This window comes from Neolamprologus multifasciatus, chromosome 4 (genome assembly GCF_963576455.1).
Source record: "Neolamprologus multifasciatus chromosome 4, fNeoMul1.2, whole genome shotgun sequence".
In the NCBI taxonomy this organism is placed as follows: Eukaryota; Metazoa; Chordata; class Actinopteri; order Cichliformes; family Cichlidae; genus Neolamprologus; species Neolamprologus multifasciatus.
In genome coordinates, this window is record NC_140442.1 from 32,428,428 (window position 1) to 32,445,705 (window position 17,278).

At 47.4% G+C, this 17,278-nt stretch overlaps 2 protein-coding genes across 10 annotated transcripts in view; both read left to right on the plus strand.

The window, feature by feature from the left end:
• The window catches only part of ap2a1 (adaptor related protein complex 2 subunit alpha 1), a 27,940-nt gene extending 16,068 nt beyond the window's left edge, over window positions 1–11,872 (plus strand). For 2 of the 9 annotated variants that reach the window (XM_085155602.1, XM_085155605.1), the window contains 7 exons: window positions 5,207–5,289; window positions 7,399–7,487; window positions 7,785–7,909; window positions 8,173–8,289; window positions 8,763–8,832; window positions 9,587–9,727; window positions 9,827–11,872. In XM_085155602.1, coding sequence (XP_085011728.1) covers window positions 5,207–5,289; window positions 7,399–7,487; window positions 7,785–7,909; window positions 8,173–8,289; window positions 8,763–8,832; window positions 9,587–9,727; window positions 9,827–9,904 — 703 coding nt within the window. In that variant the 3' untranslated portion in view covers window positions 9,905–11,872. Of the gene's footprint in view, window positions 1–610; window positions 674–2,689; window positions 2,753–5,206; window positions 5,290–7,398; window positions 7,488–7,775; window positions 7,910–8,172; window positions 8,290–8,762; window positions 8,833–9,586; window positions 9,728–9,826 lie in introns of those variants that run through there. The other 7 variants (XM_085155607.1, XM_085155608.1, XM_085155600.1 and 4 more) reach the window with 6 other exon arrangements.
• Window positions 11,873–11,985: 113 nt separating this feature from the next.
• Window positions 11,986–17,277, plus strand: LOC146520891 (uncharacterized). The gene is made up of 5 exons (XM_085155653.1): window positions 11,986–14,143; window positions 14,290–14,384; window positions 14,859–15,018; window positions 15,384–15,507; window positions 16,356–17,277. The coding sequence occupies exons 1-5, from the start codon at window positions 14,071–14,073 to the stop codon at window positions 17,128–17,130; spliced, it is 1,227 nt and encodes a 408-aa protein (XP_085011779.1). The 5' UTR covers window positions 11,986–14,070; the 3' UTR covers window positions 17,131–17,277.
• Window position 17,278: the final 1 nt, after the last annotated feature.

Genomic DNA, 17,278 nt, shown 5'->3' on the forward strand with positions numbered 1-17,278 from the left:
TGGATCGACTACATCAGCATCTAAAGGTCAAAGGTCGCTCTTCCAAGGGTGTCAGGGTTCACATTCTGAGAAGGCAGATGGTTTGAAAGAGAGCGCATGTCCACTGTGAACAACCATCTTTGAACAGAGGGCGGGGCTTACGACACCAGCCGTCTATAATCCAGTTCTGAGATCCAACCCCCACTCACTATCCAGTCACGTGATCTCAAAGGGCACATGATGGCGTGAGCCACGCTCTCATAATTGAACCTCTGGTGATAATAAGCCACGCCTTCATTCTTTGGCTCATGTAAATGGAGCACATGACCTGTAGCGGGTCACCCCGCTATCTTTAAGAAAAAGCTTTAAGAAACGTCAGACGTGCAGTCACAGCTCGCAGCGTTCCTGATCTGTGGAGAACGGAGACGATAGACTCGCTGTGAGCTTCACGGTTGGCAGGTCTGCTTTTTTTAATCTTGCTATGTATGTGACTGTCTTTCGTCTTTTTCTCTTTCCCTTCTCTCCATTCCCCCGTGTTTGTGTGTCTGTGTGTGTCTGTGCGGTTACACATCTGTGTGTTTGATGTGGATGCGTGTCTTCTCCTGTCCTTCACCATGATTGGCACTGACAGAGATCTGGAACAGCCCACTGAGACCTCCGATCCCCTATTGGTGGAGGGTTCTGGTGACTCGGAGTAAGGGACCAGTAGTAACCTACAGAATTAGAACTGGCTAAAAACATGCAACTCGGGTTTTTGTTTGTTTTCATTGAAAATGTCTTTAACATGTGTATTACTGAGGAGGAGACTTACACGTAAGTGAAGAAGTAGCTTAGTCACACTTTTGTGCTGTCAGCCACGTGGTTCGTAGCAGCAGCAGGGAGCCGTTTACAGGGAAACTGCACTGCTTCATACAGGGTACACGGTGCCAAAGGGCGCATTCAAGTTGGTAGTTGCTCGTCTAAAATTGTGGGAGATCAATATAACCCTGTCCACACAGGAGCAGTGAGAGCAGCAGATCCACAGTTCTGTGGTCAGTACAACACACTGCCCTCTTTTCTGGGCTTTCCTTCTGTAATAAACCAGACAGCAAAAACACTCATTCAGCCAGTTTGTCCAGATAAAGAGCTGGTGTCTGGCTTCTGCTCATCAAGCTCGACTGTGTTCTGGTCTCACTGGGAGCTGTGGTCCTGAATTATTGCTCTGCTTCTCCTGTCAGGTGCATCACAGTAATATAACAGAGCTACAGATAAGTCTGTTCATCTATAAAAGATGCTTTTGTTATTATATTTACTCTTAATGAGTTTCAACCTGTAGGTTTGTGAAGCCCTGGGTATCTAACGGCCCATTTCTGTACTCAGCTTGACTCGACTTGGTTTGTAGGGTTTACCATTAGGTGGTGGTACCAGGATTTTTTAGTACCTACAGCCCTTTTTCATTGCTACCTACTCGAATCGACTCGGCGCGGTTTGCAGGGTTTTCCATTAGGTCACAGTAGTTGGTAGCCGGTACTTTTTTGGTACCTGCTTGGCGTCGCTTTCACAAAAATCTAAACGGCTACAGAAAACGGCGGCGTGTTCCCCGAGTGTGACGAAAAGCTACAGCCCCAGCAGCAGGTATGTATTCACTTCGACGTCCACCTTTGTTGCATATTAATTGTGTTGTGGGACACGCACACACGTTACTATGACGACAAGCACGCAGACAAGGTACTACTGGGTTGTAATGGAAAACCAGTCGAGTCATGTTGGTCCAACTGGCCACTGAGTGGCGTCGCACAATGAGTCATAAGAGAGAGAGACTAAACCCAACAATGACACAAGCGGTGGTCCCCGAGCTGAAAGGCCACACACCAGCAGCAGCTACACCATCGCTTTGTTGTGTTTGTGTCACAAACTCTGGACTTGGTGCTCGATTGTGATGGAAACGACTGAAGCCGAGCAGAGCTGCATGGCGCCGAGCTGAGTAGGTACCAGTGGAAAAGGGCCATGAATATATTTGGATGGGTATGAGCACCATCGTTCTTTCAGACACCAGTTTGTTTGTCAGTGCAGCAGAAGCTTCGCTGATATCTTAGTCAAATTGTGTCTCCATTGATCCACAGTATCTCATATTTTGCTTTGGTTGATGCACCTTATTGGTAATAACCTTTAACCCTAACCCTAACCCCAGTCCTGACTGGTAGTTAAACATTAAACAGCCTGTAGATGATCATTACATGGGAAAATACAACTGTAAAAACATGGAAACACTGTCTGTGGGGCAAATATTGTGCATTCAAACCATCATTAATGGCATCACGTTGCACAGTATGCATGTGTTTAGTGCTGATGTTCACCTTTAACGTTACTTGAAGCCCTGCTTTAGCTTCAGCGGTGGGGCCGTGTTAAGCAGTCAGTATAAAGCTGTTAGATTTGTGCGAGTATTGTAGCACAGATTCAGCGTGCATGGTGAACTGATTAAGTAGCTGATGTCTTCACTGTGTATCACTCACCTGTAAAGTGCTTGTACTAACCAGCTCTGCATTTTACTTTATCTTTATCTTGTTATCAATTTCCATCACACGTTCCTGTTTACTGTGTTGAACGAGTTGCTCTCATTTCCCATTTCCACTCTTACCCATTCATCCCTTATTTGTCCTGTTGCCTATCTGCTTCCATCCCTGCTTTGTTCTGTGGGCTGTCCCTGCATCCTTGCCCTGTGGCCCCCCAGCTCTGCTCCTCCCTCTGAGGATCCTGCTCCTCCTCTGTCTGAGGCAGATGAACTTCTTAACAAGTAAGCTTCTTCTGTGTCTAAACATTTTCATGCTGTAGCTCGGCATAAAATTGTTTGATTCCTTGTCAAAAAGAGTCCTCACACTGAATTAAAATATCAGCTCTACATAGTTCTGCTGCTGTTTATAAAAAGCATGTACATTAGAGGCCCTGCTGAGTCTGATTCATGCCACTTTCCAACGTGGATTCTGTTTGTTTGAATACAGTGTTGTGGTTACATCATTCACACAGTGCCACTCGTGTACTGATCCAGTTCCAATATTTAAAATAACAGTTTTATTTGATTCCCCTTTGTTTGTCAGGTAACCTGTAAAAGATTATTTGTGTCATTGTTGAACATTTTTATCCAGCTGTGGCACAACACACAACTATCAGACACTGACAGTATTTGGTTCATACATATGTGGTTCCTGTTCAGGCGATTCACTTGGTACAGTGCATGTAGTGTGGGATATTCTTTAATGGCTGTAATGACGTATGTGTGGCTGCACGTATATCAGCCGGTTCTTAGGCTGTTCTCACTGAGGGGCAGAACCCCTCTGCTGAGCTGGGCTACTGTTAGTCCTCTCTGCTCTCACACAGTTGCTGTGTACCAACACCAGAGACGTTCCTGGTGACTCATTTCTTAGTCGACTAAACGAGGAAAAAAGTTCGACGACTCGTGTAAAGCTAAGAACCAATATTGCCTTGAATTTGAGAACATTTAATGGATAATGTCCTACACTGTCTCAACAAAGGCATTTGAAACCATTAATCCCATTCTTCAGTAACTGGTAACACCACTCAACGGTGCAGGGGCAGCAGCTCAGACCTGCCTCTCTCCAGCCACATCCTCGGGGTCAACATGAATCGTTTCCCAGAGCAGCCCATAGATGTCACTTCTCCAGTGTGTACTGGGTCTACACTGGGACGTCCCCGTGGTGGGACGTCCTCGCGGTAGGACGTCCCCGGCCAGGAGCTGACTGTTCGCCCCTGTCCAGAGGTGGGGTTTCTCTTTGGATGGCATGCCCCTCCTGCCTGGTGGATGTGTATGCTAGGAGACAGTTGGCTGGGCCTGAAGCCTTAATCACAAGCTCCGGCGCTCGACCCTAAAAAGATGTTTGTGGACTCCTGTCGCACGCCATGACCCTCTCCTCTCCCAGTCTAAACCAAACTAAACGAAGCAGGTGATGCATTTCCTGCAGACACACTGGGTTCTGCTCACCTGCCTCAGCTTGTGCCTCCTCTCCGTGGGTGCTGCGAACTGTTGCTACAGGTTACCGATCGCAGTCTAAAGTCGTCTAAAGTCTGAGCACGTGCTGCATTTCATCGCCGCCGCTCTGTTAAGCTGGGGTGCTGACTGCATTTGCAAACCATGTTCTGATTGTTGGGCACGATGGCCTATGTGCTCACTGTCGGGCCACTTTCACTGTTAAAGACGAGCGTTTGAGGCCCAGCATGTCGTAGTCAGGATGGGAGATTCAACAGTGGTCTCTCAGAGGCAGGGTGGGACATGTTCCCTTCTGCTGTGTTAAAGGGGTCTCACTCTCTGCTGCTGTAGTGCAGCGTTCATCTTCTTTCTCCGACAGCTTCCTGGTGAGGGAATGGAGGGCACACCCTATGGTAGTAGCCCAGATGTGGGATCTGCTTTCCATCAGGGGAACATTCACTGTCTGATGTTGCTCGTGAGTCCGTTTTGAAATCCCTGGATCTATAAAGTTTGTAGAGGAGTAGAGGTCCCATCAGCCGTGATATCTCACACTACATGTGCTGTACTCGTGCTCACTGAAGGAACCACGTTAGATCTGATCTTATTCTCTGTGACTTTATGAATGTTGACATTAAAGCAGTGGCTAACAGATCAGTGCACCCACAGAGGTGAGTCAATTACTTGCTAAATATCAAAATTAGGATACAGTACTGTGCAAAAGTCTTGAACCAACCCCAGTTCTTTATAGTGTTTGTTTGTTTTTTCCACTGAGTGTTTCTAAAGGCCTGTGGAAGTTTGTCTTTGGACATCAGCAGCATTTCTTTCCACTCATCTAACATTTTCACAGGAACATTTTGTTTTTGCTTCTTTAACATTAACCTACGATTGATGTTGTGTACACATAACTACTATAATAAGGTTTTATCTTGTTGCAGTATGTTGCCTATGACAGCAGTTTGACAGGCATAAAATAGAGTTTCTACACCAACGAGTTACAAGTTACTGGACTGAATGTCAGTAGCAGCAGGAAGTCCTCAGTGTACACGGAGGAGAGAGCGTCTTCTTTAAAACAGTGGAGGCTCTGATGGTTTGGGGCTGCGTGTTGTTGCTGAAAAGCACCATCAGTAGATCTCTTTCCAGTCTTAAATAAGAAAGAGGCTTTTGCACAATACTGTATAACTGATTATCTGAGTAGGAGCAGTTTTGTCAAATAGCTGCAGGGATGTTTTGTTCGTGTCATTTCACTGTTTGTCTTCTGCCTCCCAGGTTTGTGTGCAAAAACAACGGAGTTTTGTTTGAGAATCAGCTGCTGCAGATCGGCATCAAGTCAGAGTATCGTCAGAATCTGGGTGAGTTTACATTACATTACTTCTTATACCTTTTCCTACCAATACATGTGTGATTTAGTAATTCATTATGTTTGAATGGCTATATTGTGGTGTAGCTCTTACCCCCCAGCTGTAAAAAGCTATGAGGTGTCATCACCCTGCTGGGGAGGCAGTGAGTGAGTGTGAACCTCACTAATCTCAACCTCAGGTGCCTCTCCTGTAGGAGGCTGCCAGTATAGTTTGAGATTATTACCTGCACGGACAAAGTGCTGAGCCACACCTCTTCATTCATGAAGGGCTTTCAGTCTCAGCCACACTGACAACATGAGATCAACTCAGTCTGCCTTTACCAACATCTATGAAAGAATCCGCACTGAACTTGAGTTACTGCTGCAGCGAGCTAGCTTGTGAGTAGGAGCTTTTCCCTCCTAGATCTTGCACGATCAGGAGCCCAGGATCTCATCCACAAAGTGGAAGACCAGGGTCACAGGGTGCAGAGGTGTATGGTAGGGGTGGGCGATAGAAACGACATAAATTTGGCCAACGACAGAGCGGTATAGTCAAAATCTCGATTGCGATAGCGCATGTTGATGATGTCATCAAGCTGCGCCTGTTTTGGTCGAAAGCATCGCAGCGGCTACAACCATTATCATCTGCAAATTATGGCGACAGTCACAGCAAAGAGATGAAGCACTTTTGAAATATGGGGAAAGCCAAAAACTGCGCTTCCTCCACTTCCGTAACATTGATTCATTAATGCTGAATTCTCTGCAGCTGCTCTGTTCCCATGTTGTTGCAGTATGTTAATGACTAACCTCGTATTGTGGATGAATGATCTCAGTTGTTCTCCTGACTGAAGTTTGGTCCGTGTACAGCATCCTGCTATGCAACTGCATTTGTCTCTAACCATCAGAATCCCTCACGTTAACTTTTATCGAGTGGAAGAAAAGTTGGCGTTCATCCTCCAGCTTCACTGTGCTAATGTTATGCTAACATAGCTGTGTCGCTAGCAATCACATAGCACAACATTATATACCAGCTAGCCAAACTTCAGTAACCCTGCAAACGTCACTGCTGTTTAGTTTCTGTCTTCATTTATGTTGGAAGTGACAGCAGAGCTGTACGTTTGAATTAGCTTCAAATCTCTCAGTCAGAACATGCTATGAAATGTTTATGACGCTGGGTTTCCTGAGACCGGAGGAGCTAGCAACGGCCTCCAGGGGTGGCAGATGGAGGCCATTGATTTCTTTGGACAGTGTTACTTACCTTCCACGTGGCCTCAGTAGGGGCCTGTATACCAAACACCCAGGCAGTAGGACAGCATTACTGAGGTCTGGTAGAAGGCCAGCAGCAGCTTCTGGTCCAGGTTGTTCTTCCTTAGGACAGGGAGGACGTGCAGCCACTGCTGGGCTCTGTTTACGAGGTGTTGGTGTTGTGGGTCCAGCTGTGAGTTTAGCAGAAAGCTGAAGGTGGAGACTGCAGCAGACTCATTTCTCACGAGAGGGGAGAAAGCTGTCTGAAGTCCACCATAAGTTCTTTTGTTTTTTGTTCAGTTTCAGGGGATTTGCTGAGCACCAGCGGGACAAATCGTCTCCCTCCTCCTGTACGCTGTCTTATCTCCATCAGAGATGAGCACAGTGGTGTCCTATTTGCTGTTTGTGCATTAAACCAGCAGCCACGTTGGAAGTGCAGAGCTCTCTGTCATAGGAAGCATACTCAGCATGCTGGACAATGATGGGTGGGTGGGTGGGTGTCCAGCAGGGGGCCGAGTACCGGACCCTGTAGGGATTGAGTGGGAGGATCTCTGGGGTTATGGTGTTCAGTGCTGGCTCAGCGCTCTCAGGCTGATGCTAATGGGAAATCCACACCAGTAGATGTTATGATGAAGATGCATGTACTGATTTATATACTGCATGTGAGCTTAGACATCCCATCTTATCAAGTTTCCCACCGTGGCTGCTCCATGAAAACCAGTTTCCCACCTTGTTGAGGCCAGTAAGAGTTATTCGTTTCAGTTATGGCCCATCTAGTGGGGCCTGGCCTGCTGTACTGATACTGTATTTATTTTGCGTAAGCCACAATCCAAGTCGATCATTGAAAGCACCTTAAAATGATGTGTGTCTTCCTCAGGGAGAATGTACCTCTTCTATGGTAACAAGACCTCGGTGCAGTTTGCCAGCTTCAGCACCACAGTCAGCTGTCCCGGCGAACTGCAGGCTCATATCCTTTGAACTCAGTCGTAGTGTAGAAACATCCAAAGCTCCCAGGACTATCATGTCTGTGTCACTGTGATGAAGGAAAGTGCAACTCGCACGTGGAATCAAGGAGTGATGTGTATGTTTAAGTCTCTTTGTAGAGCATCTGTGAATACTTATGTTAGAGCCTACATGCTGTTTGCAGTAGTAGTGTCGCCTCGGGATGAGAATGGATCCCTCGAGGCTGCAGCGACTCTGTAAACCAGTGTGTGCACTGCACAGAGTTGCAGGTCTGTTTGTGTGGTTCTTGACAACTAAACACAGCTGAATGTTCAGAGCAAACCAGTGGAGCCACTGGTAGAGGGAGGAGCCCAGATCCAACAGGTCCTCAACATCGAGTGTATAACGGACTTCTGTGACGCCCCGCTGCTCAACATCAAGTTCAGGTAGGTCTGTGTGTCAGTCCCAGACAGCGGCGAGCTCGATCACGTCCCCACGATGATGTTTCGATCAGTCAGTGTGTTTGCCCCCACTGTGTTAAAGAGAATAACAAGAACCAACACTTTCAAGGAGAACACTGAAACCGTCGTTAGCATCTAGTTATCCAAAAATCTCCAGAAATAAATCGTACCCACTGAAGCTGGAGCCAAAGTGTCTGTGTGTGCGTGTGTGTGTGTCTGTGTGTGTGTGTCTGTGTGTGTGTGAGCAGGTATGGAGGAGCTCTGCAGAACCTGACCCTCAAGCTGCCCGTCACCATCAACAAGTTCTTCCAGCCGACTGAAATGTCCTCCAGCGACTTCTTCCAGCGCTGGAAGCAGCTGAGCCAGTAAGTGTCTGAGCAGAGCTGAGGCAGCACGTGATGTTCGCACACTTGTGTGTACACGTTCTACATGCTTTTACATTTGACTGTGTGTTTCTTCCATCAGCCTTGTTGTACCTGTGACTGGTGGGTGCTACACCCTCTGATCCTGCTTCACCTTTCCACTGGTGATGCTTTTGTTTGTAATGCAACAACAGCAAATACAGTTTCAGAGTTACTTGCTGGTGCTGTTAATCAGCTGGCACAGCTGGGTCACGTGACTGCAGGCATGATATGTGAACCAGCTCTAAGCACGTGTGTCATTGGGTTTTTCAGTTCATTTGTCAGGAAGAAATGTCCTAATGGCTGATGTAGCAAATGTGATGTGTTACTGTGAATTTTGCATTTCATGAGAAGCTAAACACCCGAGTGTTTGGAGGGTTAACCTCTAACTCCCCTGGGCTGCACCTCTCCCATCACGTGTAACTGTCTCTCCTCAGGCCTCAGCAAGAAGCACAAAAGATTTTCAAGGCAAACCACAGCATGGACACTGAAGTACTTAAGGCCAAGGTAGGACCATGTTTGATGCGTTTGTCAAGGAAAACACTAAAGCTGCGTCCACACGTACGCGGGTATTTTTGAAAACGGAGATTTTCCGTTTTTGTTTTAAAAAATAATCCCGTCCACACGTAAAGGCAGAAATGAAGGAAAACGCTGCTAAGACATGCCAAAGCAGCAGGTGGCGCTATATTCCTAACCGTGCAGAAATGTTGGCCAATCAGAAGTCTAGAAGCCTCCGTGGGAAAAAGTAAACAAAGCTGGGGCATAGAAGCAGAACCGAGTGGTATGTGTGGAGGGACAGTAACTGTGTGTGTGTATGTAAGCATTTAAACACTGCAGAGACAATTAACAGTAACAGTATTGTAGAAATTCATTTCACCAAAACAATAACGCGGCGCAGTGTGACGACAAAAAAGGCGCACACCTTTGACGCTGCGTTTTCTGCGTTTTTCTCGTCCAGACGTAAATGCAAAAACTGAGTTTTAGAAAATCTCCACCCTGGTCTGAGTTTTTAGTGACCGAAAACGCCGTTTACGTGTGGACGAAAGGTGCAAACGCATAGAAAAATCTGCGTTTTTCAAAAATACCCGGGTACGTGTGGATGTAGCCTAAAGCTGCTCTTGTCTCATGATTGCACATACCTGTTCTGACTCTTCAGGTGTGAAACAGGCGTCTATGATGGTCTCTGTTGATGACCGAGGCTAGTGCCAGATTGTCTTGTTCCTTTTTGTGACTCTTTGTGTTTGCTAATGTTTGTGTGCAGCTTCTGGGACTGGGAACGGCCCTGCTGGACAACATCGATCCCAACCCGGAGAATTATGTGTGTGCTGGAGTGATCCAGACCAAGGGCCAGCAGATCGGCTGCCTGCTGAGACTGGAACCGAACGCACAGGCACAGGTACAGGTACAGGAAGGTCCCTGTCTCGTCTAAGTGAAAAGCACCGATCGCTTGGGTCCATCACGTGCTTCCTGTCGTTTGCTCACTCTGTGTCTCTGTGTGCAGATGTACCGTCTGACTCTGCGCTGCAGCAAAGACACTGTGTCAAAGCGTCTCTGTGAGCTGCTGGCCCAACAGTTCTAGAGTCCCCGCCTCCACGTGACCAGTACTCCCACCATCCCCACCAGCGACCGCTCCCTCAGACCTACCGCACCTGTCCTCCTCCCTCCAACAGAGAATCAGAGTAAAAAACCAAGAGTGTAACCTACATAAGGGAAAAGCAGCCGCTGCTAGCAGCAGCAATATTAATGTCATCCTGTTCCACATTCTGATTCTAGTTCATCTTCTACTTGTTTATTAACATAATGCTACATTATTGTTTTTGTTGGTTTACCTGTGTAGCTGGAGAGTATGACCAGGAGAGCGAGCATGTGGTTGTGTCTGGGGTCTCATTCTGCTCCACACAGACTGTGTGACGTAGTGCTGCTGTGTCTGTGTGTGAGACATTCGTTTATAGCACATTCCTTTAAGACCTGCTCACTGCTCACCTGCCGACCTCTGCTGGAGTCTGTGGGGTTGGAGCTGCAGTGAGCTGGTCTACCATTCCCCCTGGGGAGGCACAGGCTCCTCCCCTCTGATCCCTCCCCTGACACCCCCAGCCGTTCGTTTCCCACACATGATGTTCTCATTGAACTTATGTGTAGGTAAATGAATTTAATGCTTTCACATTCCCATCAGCTCGTTCAGACCGGTACTGATCATTTCATCCACCGTGAACAAGTGCTACGATAGCACCGAGTGAAGACTGCAGATAGTCGGTGACCAGCAGCGACCCGTCCACGTCCTTGAGTGTGGTTCAGGTGCTTGTGATTGAAAGCTTGGGGAGGCACCAGCCTGCCAGGTGTGCACAGGTTTCATTTGACTCCTGCACGATTGAAGCGTGTTTTTAAAAGCTCATCTCAAAGTAAAACCACGCCCCCACAGATGAGACCAAATCTTTTTCAAAAGGTGTTCGAACACCACGCTTTAGTTTTCCAAGTCAGAGAACTGGCTTCCTGTTTCCCCACCGCTGAAGAAGCGCAGGGCAACGGTGGGCTTGTGGATAAGACCAGTCCAAACAGGGACTATGGTTTGGGCTGCTGCAGCCGTGTCGCTTTGGCTTTCTTTGGTTTTATTCTCCAAAGAAATGCACAGCCAATTGGGATTGAAAACATAAATGCATGCATCAAATGTACCTGGTGGATCCCAGAGTTTGTGCTGGGACAGAGAAGCTCTCTACACATGTAGCAACATCCCAGCTGGGACAGACTTCAGTCTGGTCAGCTTAACGTTATAGAATAAATACACAAACAGCTGACACACAAACAGCTGATACACAAGCTGACACACAAACAGCTGATATTCAGAAGTTGCTCATGTCCAGCTTTGGATCTCTGAAATTTATCCACCACTCGTCCGGCTGTTGTGTCATCATCAAGCACCGATGTTCCCGGAGTCCAGAATGTTAGACACCCAGAAGTCCAACACAACTGCTGCGTGCGTGTGTGTGTGTGCGTGCGTGCGTGTGTGTGTGTGCGTGCGTGTGTGCATGTGTGTGTGCGTGCGCATGTGTGTGTGCGTGCACATGCGCGTGTGTGTGCGCGTGCGGGTGTGTGTGTGCGTGCACGTGCGTGCGTGTGTGTGTGCGTGCACGTGCGTGTGTGTGTGCGTGCACGTGCGTGTGTGTGTGCGTGCACACGCGCGTGCGTGTGTGTGTGTGCGCGCGCGCGTGTGTGCGTGCACATGCGTGTGTGTGTGCGTGCGTGCGTGCGTGTGTGTGTGTGTGTGTGTAACCAGGTAAGAAAAGAGCCTGCAGACATTTCTAACACGTGGTCACATAATCGTCTGTGGCTGCACAGCCATCACAGGACATAGAACTTTGTAGTGAAATGTAGTGATTTTGTCATTCTGTGCGTGTGTGTACATGAGTTTGTGTGCGTGTCTATGCAGTATCCACTAGCTAATGCAGCCTCATATATTGGTGTTAGGAACCTGTCCAATACCTGTGTTAGATTACAAGATTTACTCTGTAATGAAAAAATGTGAAGTAAAATTATGCCATATATATCCAAACTGATGCTTCCTGTCTCGTCACACTGACAGTCTCCCTGTATGAATGGCAGCCAGGCACAGGCGCCACAAGCCAGTGCACTGCTAGTGTCAGCACATGCCCGGATAAATGGGGGGGGTCCTAACGTAACATGCATATCAGCGCTGGTGGTGCTCCTGTGTTTTGTTTTTTAAACGCCTGAACGCTCTCCAGCATTCACTCTGCATCAGAAAGCAACCTGGGATTCAGACCAGAGTGGGATTAAAACGATTATGAGATCACCTGATCTACCTGCCTGAGCCACAGCCAAACAACAATCAGCTGTGGTGCTGCTGGCCAACAGTGCGCATGCAGAGATGGGACAAAGTGTTTGCAAGGGAAAGTACTGACGGTTGTGAGACTGGACACTGAGGTGGGAGAGAAGAACGTGTCTTTATACACTGATTGTAGACATGATGGAGATGTTAAGAGAATGGAAGGATTACATCTTAATGCATGCTCCTTCATCCAGCTAAGTAAATCCCCAACAGTTGATTCTGGCTGTGAGCTCAGTTCCTCGATCATTAACATGCAAAGGAGCTGAGCTCACATCGTTCCCTCAGTGGGCTGGTTTCAGTCATGCAAATGTTCTGTTTGTAAGGTGGAAACCTGCAGCTGAGACTGAAGACGTCACCTGATGATGAAACGTTTCTCCCACTGAAAACGTCCTGATAACAGAATCAACTTTTGGGGATTACTTCCATCATCTTCCTGCGTTCATGAGGAGCAGCTCATGAACGGACGTCCAGAGGATTAGTAAGCAAGAAGTCTGTTTGGAAAGCCAACTGGTCCAAATCCATATGGAGGTGAAGGGGTTTCTGAGTGAGAAGGCAGTGGGCGACTGAAACCACACCCAAGCGATGGAGAAGGAACCATGTGCATTTGTGTGATTGTCTCAGTAATCCTCAGAAGGTTTTCCCTAAATTCTTGGGGATCAACATATTTATTCATTTGATTTTTTTGGCAGATGTGAGAGAAGCTTTTGCATTTTGGTCAGCAGTGATTTTCACCTTGGACTCCTGTCGATGGTAGAAAGTTCCACAAGTCACCTGTAACTGCTGTTCTGCAAAGGTGTCAGTCCCCTCACAGAATCACGATTGTTGGCCAGGTATATGCGCTAACACAAGGAGTTTGGTTCTGATCGATGGTGTCTCTCAAGCACAACAATGTAAAACAACAATATGTAAACGACACGGTACACACACAGGATTACAGAAATGAATACCACGGAGTCTGCATAAGGTGCAGTCTAGCAGTGTGACAGGTCAACTGTTTAGGAGGGAGATGGCGAGGGGAAAGAAACTTCCTGTGTCCTGGTCTGCAGGCTTCTGCACCGTCTGCCAGAGGGCAGCAGATCAGGGAGTCTGTGTCCAGGGTGTGAGGGGTCTGTGGTGGTCTGCCCGTTTCCTGGGTACTGAGAGGTCAGCCCAAAGAGCTGATAAACCTACTCTGTATGTGTTTGACATCAAGCTCATTAACAGCAGTAACTTACTTACCCTGGGTCTACGTGCAGAAATCCTTCAGACCGGACATGTTCGGCAAAGCAAGGAAATGGATCCAGGCTGGAGGATTAGAGTTGCCAGAAGGAAACGTAAGTGGGTATACAGGACAGCTACCAGTACCCGAGTATCTTGCAGGGCAATGGCAATCACGATGAAGATGATGACAGACAGAAGTGCCTGACATCAAGAAATCTTATCAGTAGCTAGAAAAGGTAGATCTACAGGACACACGGGGGCTGTCAACAGGATCCAAGTTTCAGGCTGGTTGTGCAAAGGATGCTCCAGAGACGGTTCAGTGTAGTAAGTTGGGATACCTTTCACAACGCGAGGAGATCTTAGGTCTTAGTAGTATTAGGAACCTCAAACTGCACATCTTCAGGGCACAGAGTGCAGACCAGGAACAGCTAAGCTGTGCAGAACCATCAAATGCTGCAAATCAATCCGCGTGGTTTAAATGAGCATAGAAAGGTCGTAAAGAGTAGAAGAAGGCAGGTTAACACCAGAGGGGGGAAACCTCGGCTGGTTATCCGCCAGTACACAGGCCAGATGTGACTGGAGTGAACGTCATGTGTCTGTGCTGCTGAGGCCGCCCCACGGACAGCTGCGTCTGCGCGTGTGCGGCGGCGCAGTGATTGGCTGAAAATGACATCATCCAGTTCAGATCTATTGTTGGAAAGTTGATGAGCTCATCGTTGAGAATCCAGTGTGAGAAACACAGTGAAGAGGAAGCACCTCGCTGCAGCGGACACCTCAGTAAGTACGGCGTGGATACAGCGCGGATGCACCGTCGTGCAAAAGAGGAAACGCACACTGTGTTTGAATGTTTGTCTTCTAAGAACTGGTCGCAGGACGTTTCACGCAGCGGATTTCTTTCCTACGTGTCGCCTGTGGCGCTGCAGGTATGGTCTTGTCTCGGGATACAGAGATGGAGCGGCCCCCGCTGTCCGTCATCCTGCCGCAGCTCTACCTCGGAGCAGAGAGCGACGTGACGCAGGTAGGAAGAGGACCAGTGCCGTCGCTATCAAAGACATAATGTCGCAATAACAGCTCCTGTGCAATACTCTCACACAGCACATGCATGGCTGATGTGGACATTAAATAACATGAAGCACTTACAGCTGCGCATGCTCACGTAAATCTGCTGCCTTTACTGAGCAGATCATTACTTCATGTGCAATATTATTATATTACCTTATTAAACGATTCAAATATTTCACAAATTACGTGTGAAATATTTTTCTTTCTTTCTTTAATTTGTAACAAATAAAAAAAATAGTGAAGTATAAAGTTAAAAGTGCTCTAAACAATTACCAACACGATTGTTCAACATTATTAGTGCATTAATATGTACACAGAGACGGATCAGTTTATATGTGAGGTAGCGCACAGACAGCCAAGTGCGTTTCACTGTGATCACTGTGTACAGCAGAAACAACGCGCGCGCGTGTGTGTGTGTGTGTGTGTGTAGGACCAGCTGACCTCGCTGGGTATCTCCTATGTGCTGAGTGTGAGTCGCTGCAGCCCCCAGCCCTCCTTCCTGCCTGGTTCCAGGTATCTCCGCATTCCTATTGATGACTCTCTGTGGGACAACCTGCTGCCCTGGATCCCACAGGCTCTGCATTTCATCGGTAAGGCCTCACTCACAGCAATAGAACAAGATTACCTCAGATTTCTAATGCACATGATCACTAAACACTTTCCATGTTGTCATCATTGTGTTTGAACAATGCTTTACTTCTGTGACAGTGCAAGAAGTTTGCATTCAAGGCTCTATGCAGTCGGTTGAGTTAGCAGTGGCACTACGATAGCAGCTGCAGGCACATTCATTCAGAACCCTGATGCACAAGTCATGACGTGTTTTTTAGATTTATTTTCAATTTTTAAATATTTATTATTGAATTTTTCAGAAATGTAATTTGCAGTGTGGTTAGCTTTAGCCAACACAGCACTTGCTCTGTGTCCCGCTGGGCTGACTGTCACTCTGTGTGTTCAGATGTAGCCGTGTCGTCGGGGGCTTCGGTGCTCGTGCACTGTGCAGCAGGAATTTCCCGCTCCCCAGCTCTGGCTGTTGCCTATGTCATGTACAGTCTGGAAATGGACCTGGACCATGCTTACAGGTATGGCTAGTAGCACAAACTCACCCCGCAGAGGGACCTGAGCTCGACTTTGTCAAATAACATAAAAACACTGAAGAAGCCTTTGATTTCCTTTCTAAAGCTGAACATGAGTTATTGAACTTACAGCTATCAGAGGTTTTCTGGCACTTTCACCACTCTGGTGAAATGAAGTTAACTCTGCTTGTGAGTTTAAGTATTTGTGGTCTTGACAGTTGGAGACTTTTCATTTCTCTAAACAGTCCACAGCACATAGTATTCACACTTTTATCTACAACAGTCAATAACTCCAAAGAACAATGGCTGCACACCTCTCTAAAGGAACCAGTATACATAATCATGTTTTAGGACTTCTCCTCCCAAAGACCATATTTTGATATCCATGAGAGGATCCAGATATTCCTGCCTTAACAAAGTATTTACATGCAGTTGTTGGGAATGTTTATCTTGCAGGCTGCAGTTGTTCAGACCTTCCCAGCTGTGTAAATCTGCACCTGTCTTAATCTTGACAGATCTCCTTTATCCCATTGTTCTGAGTATCGATCCATTTCGGCTTGTCAGAGGAAACCAGCAGATGTAGTCAGTCCTGATCAATAACAAGAAGGCTTTGTGAAGTTACAAGCAGCTTGAACACTTGCTAAACCTCTCAGTTAGCGTATGCATGCACTCTATATAAGCATTATCGAGACATTCAGTACACTCAAATGAGCATCAACCTGTTATTCCTCTTTATTGTCACACAGTCTATAATACTGTGGTAACTGTAGCTCATTGCAGAGTACTACCTAGACTCAGTATGACGTGTGAAATACTAGCAACAATAACCCACATCCTTTCTGTCCCCTTATAAGGTTTGTGAAAGAGCGCCGGCCCTCCATTTCCCCAAACTTCAACTTCCTGGGTCAGCTGCAGCACTTGCAGGGTGCTCTGAGCCAAAAGTCGCGTGGCCACGACCTCCTCATCCAGCAGCTGGCCAGCTGCCTGCCATCTGCTAACGACAGTGTGAACCTCTCTCACAGCAGTCACAACAGCAACTGTCAAGCTAAGAGCGTCCCTGCAGACTCAGCTCACCACACAGACAAAGCCCAGCAGAGACGCTGGCTGTCAGACAGCACTGACAACAAGCAGCAGCAACTGCAGACTCTTGATTTGCCTCCCCGTCGTGACCTGCAGCCTGTCCAGAAACCATCGAAAGTTTCAGCTTCCCGTCCCTGTGAGCCCATCAACCCAACGCTAAAGGCCACCCAACTACAACTCCCATCAGGCTCTGCTTCTCTCTTAGAGAAACGTAAAAGCCTCACCCTCTCTTTGACCCCTTTGGGAATATGCCCTTCCTCCACAGCAAACGAGAGGCAACAAGAAAAAATGGTCGAGAGCAGGAAGATTGGCGAGAGCGCCGAGGTGAAGAGTTACCCCGACTCCTACGGGCAGGCAGAGGCTATCCACAGGAAGCAGCGTCTCTCTGTCAGCCAGCACAGCAGAGCTGAGGTCAAGGAAAAGGGCCTGCTCTCACCTTTCAGCGTCACCCTCAACAAGCTGCTGGGTTGGGGGGAGAGGATACTGCTAGGAGGTGTTTTTGTGCACCCTGTGCAGATGGGACAGCCCGCACTACCTTACAGGTGCTGAGGACACAAGGAAGCAGGTGATAGGAGTTATCTGTGCATGTTTGTCAGAAGAAACCAAACGACACAGCTGATGTGTAATGAAAGAACCTATTTATTTATTTATTTATTTGTTGCAGAGTTGAATCTATGAAAATGAGCTGAAAAGACAC

Bases quoted from the DNA above. Each gene is read 5' to 3' on its own strand.
- LOC146520891 (XM_085155653.1), top strand. From the start codon at position 14,071: ATGAGCTCATCGTTGAGAATCCAGTGTGAGAAACACAGTGAAGAGGAA. The intron at 15,019-15,383 runs GTAAGGCCTCAC...CTGTGTGTTCAG, and splicing joins ACAGGCTCTGCATTTCATCG to ATGTAGCCGTGTCGTCGGGG. The intron at 15,508-16,355 runs GTATGGCTAGTA...TCCCCTTATAAG, and splicing joins GACCTGGACCATGCTTACAG to GTTTGTGAAAGAGCGCCGGC.